Raw genomic sequence first — 18506 nt, forward strand, 5'->3', positions numbered from 1 at the left:
GAGGTTTCTATTTAGAGTTGTGGTAGGGAAGGCAAGGGATCCATGAAGAAAGGTAATGCTTTCCCAGGAGAAGCTTGCTCTCTCTTTCCATAATGACAGTGGCTTTTGGTGCTCTAACAATTTACTCTGCAATAACCATGATAAACTGGCAACCACCGTGAATCTAAAAAGGGCATGTAGAGTAAGCACATCGTTTTTTGCCTGACTCAGCATACTGCACTGATCTAAGCATGCTAGTCGGTATATAAAGACTACATTTTGATTTAGATTTTGAATGGCTTCTCATGACTTCTGGGAAAAGGAAAGAGGTCACAGGTTGCCCCCTTCCACCTGCAGTACAAAGTAAGCTCTGCCATCTGCTAGGAAACATTCAGCTTAGATCTGCTTCTGGGTCAAAAAGTTGGCGTCCCCAAGGAGCGTTAACGGATTCTATAGGTTGCGGTTCCCAGCCAAAGCAGAGCTTAATGTCTGATGAAAGAAAGTGCTAATTCACCATTACAATCGACACACAGAACACTGTAATGCTCCGGAAGCCATTGTCAACAACATATTCATATTTATGATAGGATGAAGCAAAAGCAACGCAGACCACACACACAGCAATTACTGAGCCTGTTCATCCATCCAAAACATGGTCCTGAGCACCTGTTTCTAATAGAACTGAGTTGACATGGCAGGTGGAAAAGTAGAAGCTTTGTAAAAATTGGCCAAACGTGATGGGTCTGGTAGATATAAACAGAACAGATGGATGAACTTTGCCCTCATGGCTGATTTGTCAAGGCCCATTATTTTATCTCTAATGGCAAATGGGCAGATCCAAGACAGTCTGCACAGAGCGTTAGTAAATGGACATCAGGAGCAGGACAAGGATGCCACAAATCTGAAGCACAGTCTTGACTGTTCCTGTTCAAATTCACAGTCTTGATCACTTCCATTCAAATTGTAACCACAATCTTGATCACTCTCATCCAAATCCTAACCACAATCCTGATCCCTATCCAAACACTAAATGAAACTTTCATCATTCCTATTCAAATCCTAACCACAATCTTGATAATTCCGATCAAATTCCTAACCGCAGTCTTGATCATTTCTTTCCAAATCCTAACCTCAATTTATAGATTATTCCTATTCTGAACCACAATCATGACCATTCCTCTCCAATCTGCAGTTTTGATTATTCTTTTTCAAATCTTAACAGCAATCTTGATAATTCCTGTCAAATTTCTAAGTTCAATCCACAGCTGCAACTAGGATCAAAAGTTTGGTGAGGTCCATTTTGCAGAAATGTGACCTGCATCTCATAGTGAATAAAATAACTGCTGAGAATTACACCAACTGTAAGTTTCACCTTTGAATTTTTTTTAACAATATCTTTACTCCTTTTTACCCATCCTTAACTGTTATGCACTTTTTCCTTTCATTTGTCCCTTCCTCATTCCTCCATTGTTACATTAACAGAGCGGGCAGTTCACTGCTCACTGTGTAGTTTCAATGGCTTTTTCCACATTGAATACCATAAAACCCTTCAGAAACTTCAGGGACCTCAGTGTCCTAATGCTGCTTATGAACATGATGGGTGCTGAAAATGTACTGAAGCAATTCCACATAGCAACAGTTGCTAGGCAGTAATTGGAGGGTTAAGAAAATAATCTGGAGCTTGGCAGATTTTGACTGGCCATAATACAGTGACAGCACTCATAGAAAACAAATGAAAATTTCATCATCCCAGAAATGTCATCATCCTGTGACTGTGTTATCTTAATAATGCTGTTTCTTCATTTAATCTCATGGCTGGAGAAAATTGACAAAAACACTTCTGAAACTACTGATGTCCTCATAGCTAGTTACTGCCACACTGCAATCTTGACCATTCCTATCCAAATCCTAACCACAATCTTGATCGCTCTTATCTGAATTCTGCAAACTACAATCTTTGTAAGAGCAACTATGACTTGACCTAAGGTCAGTGTGAAAATACAATTCACACCAGCACTGTTGAGTGAAAGCTCCACAGTGTGAACGTGAATGAAACTGACATATAGATTTACACAGAACCTGGCAGTGTATGAGCTCAATGGCGCTGCAGGGCATGGCTTTAGCGATTGATGTTTCTGGCACACTCACCCTGGGCCCCATGTCTCCCTGGTCGCCCTGTGGAGAGAAAAACAATTAGCCATTACTTATGTGCAACCATATCTGACATAAGCAGCCCACAGTGATGCGTAATCCATTCTGCTAAAGCCCTGAAGCTGTGCTCAGAAAGCACTGGAATATCTCAAGGCTGGCTTACATTAGGCTAAAACCTTTGCTGAGATCCCACAGTGGTGTAGTAAATTGTGAAAATATCATGCTGGAATGTGTTCTGAACTCTGGTGGGTGTACCTTATCTCCTTTTGGCCCCGGCATCCCCTGGCAGGAGAAGAGACAGATGTGAAAAAACAGTTAAAAGATCATTATCACTGTACTATCCAGCAGTTAGTGGTTTAATGTCCACTCTTATTCTTTAAGCCTTCTAATTTTGCCTGCTGTGTATTTTGCTTGTACTGTACAGGCCTCCAGCAGTAATAATGAGATATTATTCCTAATATAGTAGATGTCAAAAACTTTAGACACACCGACTCATAGAAAACCTTTACAACTGAAATAATATGTATGGGAGTACCATAATCCTACTAATATTACACTACTGATAATAGATTATTTTGACCACCCTAACTTGTCAAAACATAGCTGACTGGAATTCCAATTTCATTTCTGTATACTTCAATTGTTTAGATGTAAAGAGTCGTAGTTCAGAGAAACTTACTGATGCAAATTTCTTTTGAATAGAGGTCAACTACGCAAATAAAGCCAATTTATTTGCTGTCCAAAACGACCAATGAACCTACATGCATAAGGGGGCTATTTTGCCTTATAATGCCCTGAATCAACCTCTCTGCTGTGAAAGGACACATTGTAGGCCAAAACTTTATCTCAAAATGATTGGAAAAGAATATATCAGACATCAGGTGATGTATTTGTAAGCATTTAATCTAATTACTATTTGTGAGGGAGATTTAGAATTCTGACTTTGGATGGAGTAGTTCTCATCAAACCACTCTGAATGGCTTTACATCTCAGAGGAATTCCTCTCTAAACACATTAACAAGGAGAGGCTGATTTTATAATGATTCTATATCTGTTCTGTAATAATTCTATAAATAATAACTTCTAATAAGGGGCTCATGTAAATAAGATGATGTGATGAGCTACATTTTTCATCTCAAGTTCTAAATGAGTCAATATGAATAAGAAGTCATAAAGCATGTTGTTTCCACACTGTGATGTATTTGAAAAACTGTGTAAGGGAGGGTCGCTGAGCTAGCTGTTTTTTTCTCGATGATAGGTGGTGGTAGTGGGATGTGAAATATCATATTGCAGGATAATATCACTTTTCCCTGCCTGCTAGTGCACAATGATGTAGTAATTGAGGTAGTAATAAGCTAAAAAAGATACAAAATCATCATTTATAGGGTACTTTTTTATTGGGAAGTGTCTGTCTCAAATCCTAATTCCTAAAGTTCAACTTGTAAAAGAATCCTTTTTTTGTTTCTTGTTTTGAATGTTTTTTAATTAATAAAAAATAAAAAAAAATAAAAAAAAACATTATTCAAAAGATGTTGTCCCTCGTTTTCATGTCCCTACTGAAACACAAAGAGTTTTAGTCGAAAGGCGGAGCCTTATCTTAGCCACACCCCTGCATTTTACAGCAGGAAGTGAGACTGCATCCCTGTCTCTCATGGCCACATGGTGAGCAGTTAGAGCTCATTGTTTTGCAGTAAATGCGTCTTACAGTCAGAAATTCAGTGTGTAACATTAAGAATTGTCACTACTGAAATATGTTGTCTGCTTTAAAGTAAAGTAAACTTTAAAGTGAACATTTTTATATTGTAATGAAAAATCATATATATATATATATATATCATTTTATGTATGTACCAATGTTATTGTGTTTGCTAGTCATGTACTGGCTAGTGTTTTTGAGTTAAAAAATGTCTAAAATTGTCACTACTGAAATAGTCACTACTGAAACATTTGTTAAAGTTTCAGTAGTGTTATGATTTTTTATTAGTGATAAAATGGAATGTTCAATCATTTGTTTTAATAACATAAACAGAATTAAGGTATAGGGTCACTCAAAACAAAAAGGTATTTAGTCTAAAGCCCAAATCATTTAAAACTCCAAAATGTGTTTTCAATTCTAACTTTGAACCAATTCAGGAGAACAATCAATAACATATTGTGATATGTACAAGCTCATTCAGAACATACAAAACTACACTGCTATGTAGTGCCCCACAAATAGTTTTTTCCAGATGTACTGAGAATGTCTGTATTTTCAATGGAAAAATATGAGCTCTGTGCTATGGTAACACATTTGATACAAATATCAGCCTATATTACCATTATCAGCCATCCAAGACCGTTTAAAAACCATATTTTTCAGTACAGTGGGTTTTTAAGACTGTATGAGAACCATACATTCAGTCATGTGTGTCTAATTTTTTGACTGGCGCTGTATATGCTACACGTGCTCCAGTTTCTAGTGCATCTGTGTCTGAGTGTCTTTTTGACTAGATGAAGGTTATGGCGTGTGTAGTGATTGAGATGGAAATACAATATCAGGTACCGTCACACAATGGAGCTCATCTTATCCATCTCTCTTCCAAACAGATGGAGTGTGTTTATTCCAGAGAGTTATGCAACACATGTTTCATGTTCTGGCACTTCTTAATGCCACATGTGTTCACATGTTCCTGACTGAAAACCAGATACATTTGAAGCACATTCTAATGCATTCTCCAACATTAATTTGAACTTTTCAATGCATACCCTCGCTAAATGACTGCATTAAATCATCATTACAATAAACACACCAACTCCATCCTTCTCTCCTGTAGCTGTGGAGTAGCCATCCATTTTGGGCCTCATTTGAAACTGAATCTTCATCTAAATCTTCACCTTATCGTTCAAAATTATGAGTGCTTTGCTAACAGTTACAGACGATTAATCGACTCTGAAGTTTATACTATGACTTAGAACTAATGGCTTTTTGAAGAGGCTCCTTCCAACCAGCCATTCTTCATTTCTGCTGGGCCATGACAGGCCTGCTGGCTCTGTGTAAACATGGGCATGTGCATGGAGCGTTCTGATGAATTATAGGGGAGCAGAAGCTCTCTGCCTCTCCAAAACATCAGGCACACAGTTCAGAGGTAACAGAGCAGGGTTTACTACCCCTGGCTCTGAAGGCCTAACTGCCTCTTTACGGAGGGGGAGATTACCCGGGATCAAACGGGAATTTCAATGTGAATATATCAGAAAGATACATCATTTTTATGCCACTAAACCACAGGCTGAAAAAAGATGTGAGTACATACCGGGCTGCCTTTGGGACCAGGAGGACCCTGCAAACACAGGTAATATAGTAATGAGCCCTCCAGCAAACCAGTCAAAAATCAAATTACCACAATTTTTCTGTTACCCCAGCTGTAGTCAATGAGTCAAGATAAGTTCTGCTTCTGTAAACTCTTTAGTATTGTGTTCGCTATGAGGCTGATGTCGATAACAAGAACTGGAAGCTTTTAGCCATCAGTTTAGCATTGTACAAACTGCATAAATCATCACATGCTTGTCTCAAACTGTGTTAAGTTGTTAAGTCATGTCAAACAGACTTGTTTAAGTGCTTTCTGACACTGTATGACATAGTCATCTATCATGATGCTAGACTGCAGACTATAAGCTTCCAATACTTGTTAGCTTCATTAGCTCCAGTGCAAATTTAAAGAAGCACATATTGTAGCAGGGTTAAATTCTGCACATTTATTAAATTGATTAACTGAAGCATTTATACAGATACAGAAAACCCATTTCCTGAATCATGGCTGCTTTAACAAGATAATAGTTTCGCTTAAACATGTGGCACAGTTGACCTATCCAAGCTCCATCCACTATGTTCTTTCATACAAACTGTGCTTGGAAAAGCTTTAAAGAATGCTGGCAAATACATCCCACTCAACCTGATAAGAAATTGAAGAGTACAACTTGTCAAAATACAATAAATTTACAGTGGATTATGCATTTCAAATTATATATATTTAGGTGAGAATAAGTCACTAAGCTGCAAGTAAGAGGTAAATCTCAGGTCTTGACACTCAAGTCCAAAGTAAAGACAGGCAAGTCCCAAGGTGTAACAAGTTAGCACATGTAATGCTATTTCTGAATGCTATTTTGTAAACACTGAACACCAAAAATGATAGTGACAGTAATGTAGTCTTTTTCATGATAGCATGTTAGTAGTAAACATACAGTTGTATGCAAAAGTTTAAACTTCTGCTCATATTACATGTTTCTGCACATTTTAATGCATGATTTAATTTACTTGCTAAGTTGAATAAATTGAAGAAAGAAAATACATACAAAATGTGACATAACTTTATACAGGCCACATGTATGTTTTAGTTTTTGTCTAATATCAAATTAAAATAAAACATTCATAGTTTCATTTTCATCATAATAATATAGTGCCACTCAGTAGAGCAGCATTTTAAACTTTTTAGCATTCTAATAGAAACAACATTATGTAACAGCTTTAAACTCTGATGAACACTATATGGCCAAAAGGTTGACACCCCTCTATTTTTGCATATTTATTGAGTTCAGGAGTTTCAGACACACCCCTTGTGAACAGGTGTATAATATCAATCTCCATAAACACAGACAGTGACTTTAAATGTGGAACGGTCATAGGATGTCACCTTTGCCACAAGTCCGTTTGTAAAATTCCTGCCCTGCTAGATCTGCACTGGTCAACTGTAAATGCAATTATCGTGAAATGGTTTTGAGGAACATCAACAGCTCAGCCACAAAATGGTAGACCACGCAAATTTCCAACTGCCCCTGAAAGCAACAACAGCACAAGAACTGTGCATTGGGAGCTTCATGAAATGGGTTTCCAAGGCCAAGCAGCTGCATACAAGGCTCAGACTTCTATGAGCCGTGCCAAGCATGGGCTGGAGTGGTGTAAAGTATGCCGACACTGGACTCTGGAGCAGTGGAAATGTCTGTCTGGCAGTCTGACAGATGAATGTTACCCGAACACATAGTGCCAACAGCAAAGTTTAGTGGAGGAGGATTAATATTTTGGGGTTTTTTTAGGAGATAATTTTTCAAAACTTCAGTGCCTGACAAATGTTCTTTTTACTGAATGGGCATGAAGGGGGTGGGAGAGGGGGCAACTCTATATTAATGCCCATGGTTTATAATGGGATGTCCAACAAACTCATAAAGATGTGATGGTCAAGTGTCCATAAACTTTTGGCCACATAGTGTAAATTCATCAGGTGGAACTGAACTTTTGCCAACATTCTGCAAAGAGCTTGTCCAACCCCGCAACAGTAGCTATGAAAGAACACATTTGTGGATGGAGCATGGATAGGTCAATTTAAGCCAGAGATCAATAGGGAACAGATAAGGGAAACACACCAAAGACTATAAACTGTCTGGCCTCTACTGTTCCCTGCTGTTATATGGTGGTGTAGGTTAAAGCTGTGTGACAGATGGGAGTACTTACAGGCTTACCATCCATACCCAGAGGACCCTGTGAGAGAGAAAAAATAGAGATAAAAAGATCCATCAGAGAATGACATGTGCTCAGAGGATCAGATGCATCAAGCTTTGAGGTCATCTCACAGCTATGAGTTGCAACAAAATGATGCCGAATCTCCCTTCTCAAAGTAATGAACTGTGAGAGTTTTTTGAAGAAGATATGGAGATATATATGTCACACAGGATTTATAATGACAGAGCGAAAGCAACAATGTTGTTAGAGGAGCTGGGGAAGTGGATGATTGAGAGGGAGAAAGAAACAAAAGAGACCTAGGCAGGGATGGAGGAAGAATGGAGAGGTAAAGTAGAGCCAAATCTGGGATGTAACTCATCTTCAGACAGCGCCTGCAAACCGATACAGATAGCATGAGCAAGAGACCAGTTCCAGACTGCCCCACAACACATATGCTGGATCACCTCAGTTAACAAAAGCTCAATTCATCATTTCAGACTCAGGCATGCTCTTAATCCAGAGAGGTTGCTGTCCACTCTACCAGCGGTGCTGAAACACCACTTAGTGACTCATAGCGATGACCTTGACTGTTATGAGTCAGCAAATGATCCTATCTGCTGTAAACTGACATCTAAAGCCATTTGAGGAGGCAGAGGAGTTTATGACTGAAAAAGGGCTTCTAATACAGCATACTGAGCAGTAGAGGAGTGGGATTACACAGAGCCATTTGAATTGTACAGAGGAACATTAACCCTAGCATAAAAGAGGCAACAGAAGTGGATGAATGCAGTGTTAGGAGTCTTGCCCAAGGACTCGTATTGTTATAGAATGGCGCACCTTCTACACTTAACCTACCATTATAACGTATCCAGTGTTGAGTCTTTTGAGCATTGATTCTTAGTGGTTCTTAGGGAGTTTTTGTTTGAGTCTCGGTTCCTCTCAGTGTTTCTTTCTCATGTTCTTACAGTTTCTCCTTTTGTATCTTAGTTCTTCTCAGTGGTTCATTTCAATGCTCTTAGGAAGTTTTTCTTTTTGAGTCTTGGATCCTCTGTTTTTTGTCCTTATGTTCTTAGAGAGTGGTTCCCTTCCATGTTTTGGTTCCTCTCAGTGTTTCTTCCTTATGTTCCTAGTTTGAGTCTTGGTTCCTCTTGATGGGTCTCATTCATCAGCTGTTCTTAAGAAGAAATTTCTTCTTAAAACCCACTTATGCAGTTTTCACGAAGATTCTGATTCACCAATGTTTTATTATTTGGGTTTGTTTTTTAGGTAAGAACAGAATCTAGACACACTCAATAACACAAAGGTGTGAACAATCCTGCGGTTTCAGAACACGTCATGGATCTCAAGAACACACTCAAGAAAAAAATTAGGAAGATATTGGTGAATGAGGCCCAGTTTTTTCTTCCCACTGCTCTCAGGAAGTTTTTTTCTTTTTCAGTCTTGGATCAGTTGTTTTTCTTTGTTCTTTGAGAGTTTTTTCTGTGTAGTCTTGGTTCCTGTTTTTCCTCATGCCCTTAGGGAATTTTCCCTTCCAATTTTTGGTTCCTCTTAGTGTATCGTACTCATGCTCTTATGGAGTTTTTCCTTTTGTGTCTTGGTTCCTCTCAGTCTTTCTTTCTCATGCTCCTAGGAAGCTGTTTCTTAGCTTGCTCATTAGAAGGTTGGACCCAGATTTCTTTAAAGCTGCTTTGTTACAACCTCCGTTGTAAACATTGCTATGAAATAAGAGCAGAATTTTTAAATTGAGTTGTGCTGCAGAGTTGAGAGCTTTGTCCTTTTGATCGAGGTGTTTCATAATATGCAAAGTCCACACATATAGCGATACCAATAACACAATCCACCACACTTTGAATAGCTATGACTAATCTGAGACATAAACGTGTGGAAAAGTGTTTCAAAACAACAGAAAAGCACACTTCTCCCAGCTGCATTGCACAGCTTCCACATCTGAGCCACTGGTGTGTGGTTGCCAAACCTGTGAGGGCAGGCGAGAAAGTGTAAGGGAGAGTAAGAGAGGGAGAAAAAGAAAGGGAAAGAGCGAGGTTGCAGATGTGCAGACTCAGGCCGAGCAGGAGCGATGGACGGTGTGTTTTGTGATGATTTGACTGAGAGAGAGCTGGAAGTCCACATGTGGCCGAGTGCCGAGCACGCTGCACTCTGGACTGGTTCCGATGTTATGCTTGGAGGGACTTCACACGGTCGAGTGTTTCCATGTTGATATTACAACAGCACGGGGGCTGCCAAAGCATGCAACCAATCGCATCTGGAGCACTCGTCCTGCGCAGCCTGAAAGGCTGCTTACAACTAACTCCTCTGCTAAAGGGTCGATGTATGCATGTGGCATTAGAAAGAACAGGCAGTCTTTGTGCAGTAGCTGCTGAGTGTGAATCTGAGGATGTGCCAAACCACATGGTCAGTAATTAGACTATTAACCATCAACCAAGATGTTTTGCTGATCGTACAAATTAAATTTGGCATTTTGGTTTCCTGTGGAGGGGGTTAAGTGTCTTGCAGTGGGCCACAACCAGGAATACCTAGTTGGTCTTGGGATTTGAACCCATGACCTTCCAGTTGTTGTCTTTCTTTGGTTGCTCATGCAGCCATCTTGCCGGTTTTTCTTTTTTTCTCATAACACTCTGTTTGGAGTAAGTCTCTGAAAAACCTCCATTTGGAGGGCCATGTAGCCCTAACACTTCACCCTACCCCTCTATCTCAAGAAAAATTAGGACACCCTTACCCTAGACGTGAACACGCAAAACAGAGGGCTAAGAGCTAAGTGGTAGGGGCAAGGGGTGAAATGGGATTGGGCCGAACAGTGCTGCTTTTTACTGTTATAAATGCTTTACTTATTACATACACTCTTAAAAAAGATGGTGCTTCAAGAGTTCTTTAGTAAGGAAAATGGTTATACTAACCCATAAACACTCAAAGAGCCCTTTGCATGGTTAATAGGTATTTTGCATCATCAAAGCGTTCTTCGGATTGATGGAAAATGTGCTGCAGATGGTTTTATAGAAAACCTTTTTGAAAATTGTTCTATATAGCACCCAAAGGGGTGTGGTGTCAAGTAACAATAGAAGAACCCTTTTGGGTGCTGTAAAGAACCATCTACAGCACAATAATGCACATTTTCCATCAATCTGAAGAACGTTTCATGATGCAAAGAACCCTTTAATCATACAATAGGTTCTTTGAGGGCTCATGGTTCTATATAGACCCATTTTCTTTACTATAGAACCCTTGAAGAACCATCTTTTTTAAGGTTGTACTTTATTTTGTGGTAAATCTAAGAAAAAACATTTGGGTCTATTTTGCCCCACAACACTCTGCAGGTACCACTCTGATACCATGATTAATTGCCATATATCTTTTAGTCTAGAAGCTAACACAAAGCGATCATAAAACAGTGCCTCCACCACTGTGCCCAATTCTGACTTGGTAAGTTTTTCCTAGAATGGCACATTTTACCACTGTGAATGACTTTGTTCACATCTTATTTAATTATGCAGAAATTTTGAAAAATTTCCCCTTAAAATGAGTGCAAAAGGGTTCTTTGGATCGCTGCCACAGAACAACAACTTTTGCCTCTCAAAAGAACGTTTCAATGAATACTCCTTGAAAGAGCCACTTTTCCAGAGGAACGTTTTTAAAGTTTAAAGAATCTCCACATAATACAAAGGTCCTATATCAATTAACATTAGTCAACTCTTGTGTGACCCATCATCACAATCACTTAAAGCAGGAAATCATGTAACATGGTCATCTAATGCCAAGCTGCAGCTAAAATGCACCCCAATTTATGATAATGAGTATAGTTTTGAAATGGATTCGTGAAGAAGCAATTTCTTTACAAGCAAGGATGACAGAACATGGTGCTTTGTTTCAATTTGATTGTTCTGCTAATACTGAGTGCATTACTATTTGGGTTTGTGCCAGGTGAAAATGAATAATAATCCTGCGCCACTCAGCCTCAGGAGTGCTATGCGGCTTTCATACATTTGCAAAACATCCAACTCTACATGTTCTTTGGCAAATGATACTAAGCCAAGAGACATGCTGATCATCAAAAGCCTTTTTGATCAGGTGCTGCTTTTTCACCGCTTTACTGATCAGCATGAACAGGTCATTGTATGGAAGACACCTGAACAGCCACGTAATCTCCAGTAGGTGGTGCTGTATGACACCTAAAGCTAGTTATAACCTCTCGCTGTTGAGCTCTAGAAGTATCAAAGGCACAGAGCGGTCTGGAAGCAGTTGGTCAGTGAAAAGAATTAGAGGGATATTTACCGGGTAGCCGTCCCGCCCTGGAGTGCCCTGTTAGGATTAACGAGAATAAAACAACATCAAATCTGGATTAGGATTAAGTGCACACATCACTGTTGTCTCTAAATGAGTTTTTAAAAAATGAGCCCATAGAGAAAGTGCAGCTGTTAGAATTGAGGCTCAACAGATAAAAGCAACATGATATAGTAAATATTTAAGAACATGCAATGCACACTTGGAAACTCCATTATCTGCTTCATGGCAAAGTCTTTGGCTTTTCATATTCAGAAGGCAGTCATGTTAATGACTAGTGGGAAAAGAACTGAATGGACATTTTCATTTTTGTGCTGCTAATCATGATGCAACACCAACATTAAAAGCCTGTTGTGATGCAACGTTGTGAATATGTACATTGAATGTTTGAGCACTGGGCTTTAACTGAAAGGACACATATACAAGTTTGTACTTCTATCTTTGTGCAGTGTTTATATTATCTTCAGTACTTTGCCTCCACTAATTTTGTTGTTTGGGACATTATTGTCCTGAAAATACATAGAATTCACTGAACAGGAAGCAAGAGAGAACCTCTGCCCAGTCCTACTCAAGCGGCCGGTCATACCATTCCACTCCACTCTAAAGATTACCATGGAGTGGAATGGTATGGCTAAGACCACATTAGCTCACACAAAATAGCAAAAATGACATGTACACACTTAACTAGCAACAAAACGTGAACAACAATAAATGTCCAGGCACCTCTCTGCATGGCTGTTTTGCTTGGCCATGTCTCCCGCACCTCTATGACAGCGTGGCGGGATGCTTCACTATTAATGCATGCTTAAGACTAACCGAAACCAAACAGCAATTAAAAAGTAAAATTACAATCATGATAAAAACAAAAACTCAAACTAACTATAAAAACCCTGCAAACAAGACTAGTGTGTTCTCTTTAATTCTCAATTGTCCAAAGTACAATGGATAACAAATGAAAAAAAATACATGCTAGCTAGCAAAAGCCACATTTAGCCCAAAATTCCTCATGCTTGTCCCCAGACATTCTCATTACAAGATCATGTCTGGACCGGCGACACTACCAAACACCGGAAAGCATCTACGCTACTCCCCACACACCTGTCCAATGGCAGTTCAGTTGCTGTAAAACCTTTGTTATGTGTGAAAGAGTCGTAAGAACGTGGGAGCTATAAAGATATGTGCTTTTTAGTCCTGGCTCTTTTAACTGCTGCCAGTGTAAGACAGGCAGTGGAGCCAGACTAAGGCTGTCCGAATGCCAATCAGAGCAGAGGAACATACAGAGAAAGTGATACAAAATCTGTTCAGTGGATCCATCCTCCAGATGCCATTCCCTCTTATCTTACCTCGGTTATGCCCCACATCATATCTGCGTTAGCTAGCACATGGCACTGTGGTGGGAATTGTGCCACGGCTGCCCATGGCCCGACTCACACACATTTGTTCTGCATTAACCTCCCACAGATAACACGGGTACTTACTGGAGTTCCTGAAAACACAAACACAAACAAACAGTCCAGCGTAAACTGTTGATGAAAGTATTATCAGACACTGTTCTCAGAAATGCTCAACCCAAACCTTTGTTCTTGTGCCAGCTGACTAGTCAGGTGTAATTGAGTCACGCTCAACATTATTTTCATCATTAAAATAATCGTTCAACAAAAAAATCTAATTTACACAAATTCCCCCCATATATCAAATGTAGTTGGAGGGGCCAAGCTGTTTGATGTCAGAAGTTTTGCACTGGAGCCGTGAGGCTTATGTAACTAATGAACTAAGCAAACAATTCAGTATATCCCAATAACAAAATCTTGCAAATTTGATTATAAAGTGGAAGCTATGATTTTCAATTAGTATATGTAACTTCTCTCAAAATGCATGCACAAGTCCAGTACAACACTGATGCTAAGCTTACCACGTGTGAGAATGCCCACTGCTGAGGAAACTGTTCAGTTTCATCATCCCTCTAAGAAGTTCAGTAATGCTAAAATTAATAATTGATCATCACATTGATTTATCAGTCTACTCAGGCTTCAGCAGAGCACAGTAACACAGATAAACCAATGTGACAAGCCAGCTGTTTATTTCAGTCTTCTCAGGCTTTAGCAGAGTTCAGTAAGACTGAGATTAATAAGTGATCTTCACAGTGATTTATCAGTCTACTCAGGCTTTAGCAGAGTTCAGTAAGACTGAGATTAATAAGTGATCTTCACAGTGATTTATCAGTCTACTCAGGCTTTAGCAGAGTTCAGTAAGACTGAGATTAATAAGTGATCTTCACAGTGATTTATCAGTCTACTCAGGCTTTAGCAGAGTTCAGTAAGACTGAGATTAATAAATGATAATCACAGTGATTTATGAGTCTACTCAGGCTTTAGCAGGAATTTCAGTGTTGGTAAAGAAATCTTTAGAGTATGTTTTTACACACCATGTGCTGATTTTAAAATGGTAAATAATCCATCATTGATGGTATTTCTTTTAAAGATGGTATATATTTTTTAATTTAGTGGGTATTCTAGAAGTATTCTCATAATAATGTGAGAACTAAATGTATTCTGAACACTGTCTTTAAAAATAGTAACTTGCACTGAATATATATACTTAATTTCTGTATTCTAAAAATTTGTTTTCAAATACTTGTATTCCGTTACATCCCAACCCTAGTCACACTTGACCCTGCTAGAAAAACCAGCACAGTCCAGCAGGACTGGTCCCCAGCAAAACCAGCTTATGCTTTGGATACCCATATTGTGGTCAACCAGCATGACCATGCTGGGTGACCAGCTGAGCCAGCACCAGACCAGCACCAGACCAGCATATAACAGCTTAGCTTAGTCTATGCTGTCTTTTTTTCCATCATAAATCACATTACTTTAAAATTGACTAAAACAGCTGGATTAGCTGTTATGCTAGCTAGCTAGAATACAAAACCTGCTGCTAAAACAAGACTAAGCTACTGTTCTTTACTGAAGACTCAAGACTCAACTTGCAATCACATCTCAGACACTTGACACTCGATTTAGACTTGTAAACAGCTCCTCTGACTGAATCTTGCCTATAAAAATGGACAAAAGCATACTGCATGGCTAAAACATTAGAAGCAGGTATCTTGAAGTATGAATTTTGTTTATATTTTCATCCCTTTTATCTATTTCAGAAAATGTAGATGAGCTTGCTGAAAAACTTGACAAAGTGGACGTATGTGTAGGCACGCAGTTTGCACAATGCTAATTGGTGGGACATAAGCTTCCATTACTTGTTAGCTATATTGGCCTCATGGCTTCAGTTTAAATCTAAAAAAGCAAACAGACACCAAACATGTCTTGACTGATTGACTACATTTGGGTAAATTGGGAGTAAATTGGGTAAATTTGTTTTTTTTCCCCCAAAACTACTGCTTTAAGTCTCCTTCTGAACACATGAAAATCAAAAGAGCTGTCTGTGGCTTTGAGCGGTTTCGATCTGCTGTCTTCACTTTAACTGATGAAAGGTGATACTGGGATTCAGACCAAGACTGCCAGCTAGCGTTCTCATACAATAATGATAAGTGACAGACATTGGATAAGTAAACGCAGCATATGCAACAGTTCACTGCAATGAGGAGATCTTCATATGGATTTTCAATATTCAGAGGAATAAAACTCTCCTCAGATAAACTCCATCAGGTCTGTCCTGATCATTATCTGTCATCCTACCAGAGGGCACAGATATTCATGTTTAATGACAATGCTCAGAAGAGACCAATGGATTTCAGCAACGTTCAGAGAAGAGTTCCTTTAAATCAGAGGCATCCGCTAAATTGAACACAGCCACTGAGAAAATGTGAAGCATTCCAACAGTGTGGAAACAATCTTGGTGGGCAGGAGATCAGTGCTGCGTAGTAAAAAACGGAACATTTTATGTGATTCTCCACAAGTCTGTTACCATCAGCCCTCGTTTAACAATGAGTAAATTTGGTTTGCGGCCTGCAGTTTCACAAAGCCTTTTTCAGTGGATAATACATCAGTTGATGCAGAAGCTAACTTCTCTTGGCATCGCTTTAATAAGTTTACAATATTGTAAGTGTCATAGGCTTTCAGAAAAATATGTCGGCTATTACTTCCCACGACTGCTGCATAGTTTCCTTTGCCCCTGTCCATTAAATTGAATGTAATGTATTGAGTGGTCACTGGCGATGCTAAGATGGCTCCAGAGATGTGATAGCAGGGGAATGTGACAGTAAATGGAGCTGGAGACTCATGCTGAGGTGGGAGGGTCCTGAGCGGTCCTGGACAGGATCAGAGCAGAGTGTAAACAAACGAGAAACTCCTACACACAGCCAAACTGATAAGAGCTCTTTTCCTCTTTTGAGGGGTCTTCTGTCACACGGCCACGAGAGAAACCCGATCCATCTCTGTCAGCAAGAAGAGAGAGAGGAAAGGATGGGGAGAGAAATAGATAAATAGATAGAGACAGAGAGGGACAGTGAGGGAAAAAAAATGGATGAAAGAAATGGTAAAGAAGAGAGGAAGAGAGAGAGTGAGAGAGAGGGAGATTGAAGAAGAGAGAGAAAAAGAGGGTGAAAGAAGTAGAGTGAGGAAAAGAGAGAAAGAGTGATAGAGACTGATAAAGTGAAGGGGGGACAGAGCAGAAAAAGAAAAAGTAGAGAGAGTAGAGAGAGAAATAGTGAAAGACAGAAAGAGATAGAGACTTACAGAGAGATAGAGAGAGCGGGAGAGACCAGCAGGACCCCACTGTGTCAGTTGGGTCAGTCTTGGACTGCTGGGGGAGTGTTTTATTGACAGCAGTGTGTGTATGAGTTTTGGAGTGTGTGGACTGTTTTAGTTTTCCCATCATCCTCATCATGAGCCAAAGTTATCAAACAGAGAACAAAGATACAGTTCTTCTTCTCATGTCTCCATAGGTGTGTGTCTGTAAGTGTCTATGTGTTCTTTGTTGATGACTCCTTGTAGTTCTCTGTAGCTCAGCAGTGTTTCTGATGTCTACTCTAGATGTCTAATCTAGATCAACAGAGTTATGAGCTGTTGTATTTGGTGTGGCAGGCCCTGCACTACAGTCATTCTCAGACCTGGAGTTCTGCAGTACCCCTGCTCTGCATGTTTTATTGTTTTCCCTGCTCTAACACACCCACTGCAACCTAGTAAGAGCTCGTTAATTAGCTTATTAGTGGAATCAAGATATTAGAGCAGGAAACACATTAAAATATGCAGAGTTGGGAAATGCAGATGTCATACACTCAGAGGGCGGTGGAAGAGCAGAGACCCATACTCTATGATAGTAGGCCAGTACAGTCTCATTACTTTGTTGAAACAATGACTCAAGTACCCTACACCCCTAAAAGAAGTTCTTCAAGGGTTCTTTAGTAAAGGCAATGGTTATAGTGTATATAGAACTTTGAACAAATGCTTAAAGAACCATTTAAATGCTTTGATGGTGATTTGACAAGTTAAGATTGCTAATCATTTTCACTCAATCTGATATAAATATATTAGTAATTTTGTTAGTTTTGCTGGAATTTTTCATTTTTTGCAACTGGAATCACTTTTTTTACTTCTAAAACTTTCTTTTGCTTGTGACTTTTGGCCCATTTTCATGGGTGGGTGGGTCTTCTGAAAATGTAGCCACACCCACTCAGTGAGCCGTGATCTGCCTCTGTGAAAGCACAACTTAACTGATTGATTTTTAGCTGTTTTTCGTTTCTTGATTTTTTGGGGGGAGTCTGGACACACTGTGCTATGCCCCTGTCTATCAGCATAAAAGTAGGAGACATTTAGACACTATTGTTTTCTGTTTGAGATCTGCATGGTTTAGAATAAAATGCTAAAGCTTAAGAAATGAAAGTGAGTAGCAGCAAAGCAGACCCAATAGAGCATAATGAAATCAAACACAAACAAGTAATTGCTTGCTAAATTAAGTACAACATAGATTACTTTCCACACAAATAATATTGAGTAGAAATAAAAGTATTATTATTCAGAAATACTAAGCAAATCCAGCATAAATGATCTCATGTAACTGAGTAAATGTAACTGAGTAAACTGCTCACTTCTGTCTGTACTGTACCTACGAATGTAAGTGCTAAGCATGAAGATGAGTGTAGTGGATCAGGGCCTGACAGCACCAACAGTCCACACTTAATATACAGTGGACCACCACATAAGAGGGCTGACAGCAACTATAACAGGCCAGTGATTTAGTAGAACCACTATTCACCCTCAAATGAATCAGCAGTGAGATGAAACACGGTACATTTGGAACCAAGATATGGAAAGAAGAGCTACTGTCTGGCAAGCCGAGTGATAATAATGGAGTGCACTTTGATCTGATACTCTTAATGGAGGTATAAAAACTGAGCCAGTCAGATGCGAGTGTCCTGCCAAATTTTGAAGCTTATCTCAAAAATGAAATAGTGAAGTATATGACCTTTGTGGAAGACCAGGATTTTTGTCTTTGGTTTGCATTCATCATTCAGAGATTATCCAGACTGGGTCTAAAACCTTCAGTATCAGGGGTCCCTAATTGTGGGGAACCCATGTTCTGCATATTTTTGTGTTTTTTCTGGGTGGTTTTGGTTTTCTCTGCTCTACCACACTCATAGATGGCATGGTAATTA

At 39.3% G+C, this 18506-nt stretch overlaps 1 protein-coding gene across 2 annotated transcripts in view; it reads right to left on the bottom strand.

Moving 5' to 3' along the window:
• Positions 1-18506, bottom strand: part of LOC118820319 (collagen alpha-1(XXIII) chain) — a 139010-nt gene that overhangs the window by 27488 nt on the left and 93016 nt on the right. For both annotated transcript variants that reach the window (XM_036588613.1, XM_036588614.1), the window contains exons 4-9: positions 13375-13382; positions 11888-11914; positions 7613-7639; positions 5421-5447; positions 2386-2412; positions 2128-2154 (exon numbers count right to left, since the gene is read on the bottom strand). In XM_036588613.1, the coding sequence (XP_036444506.1) occupies positions 2128-2154; positions 2386-2412; positions 5421-5447; positions 7613-7639; positions 11888-11914; positions 13375-13382 (143 nt within the window). The remainder of the gene's footprint in view (positions 1-2127; positions 2155-2385; positions 2413-5420; positions 5448-7612; positions 7640-11887; positions 11915-13374; positions 13383-18506) is intronic.

The sequence above is a fragment of the Colossoma macropomum genome, unplaced genomic scaffold, assembly GCF_904425465.1.
Source record: "Colossoma macropomum unplaced genomic scaffold, Colossoma_macropomum, whole genome shotgun sequence".
In the NCBI taxonomy this organism is placed as follows: Eukaryota; Metazoa; Chordata; class Actinopteri; order Characiformes; family Serrasalmidae; genus Colossoma; species Colossoma macropomum.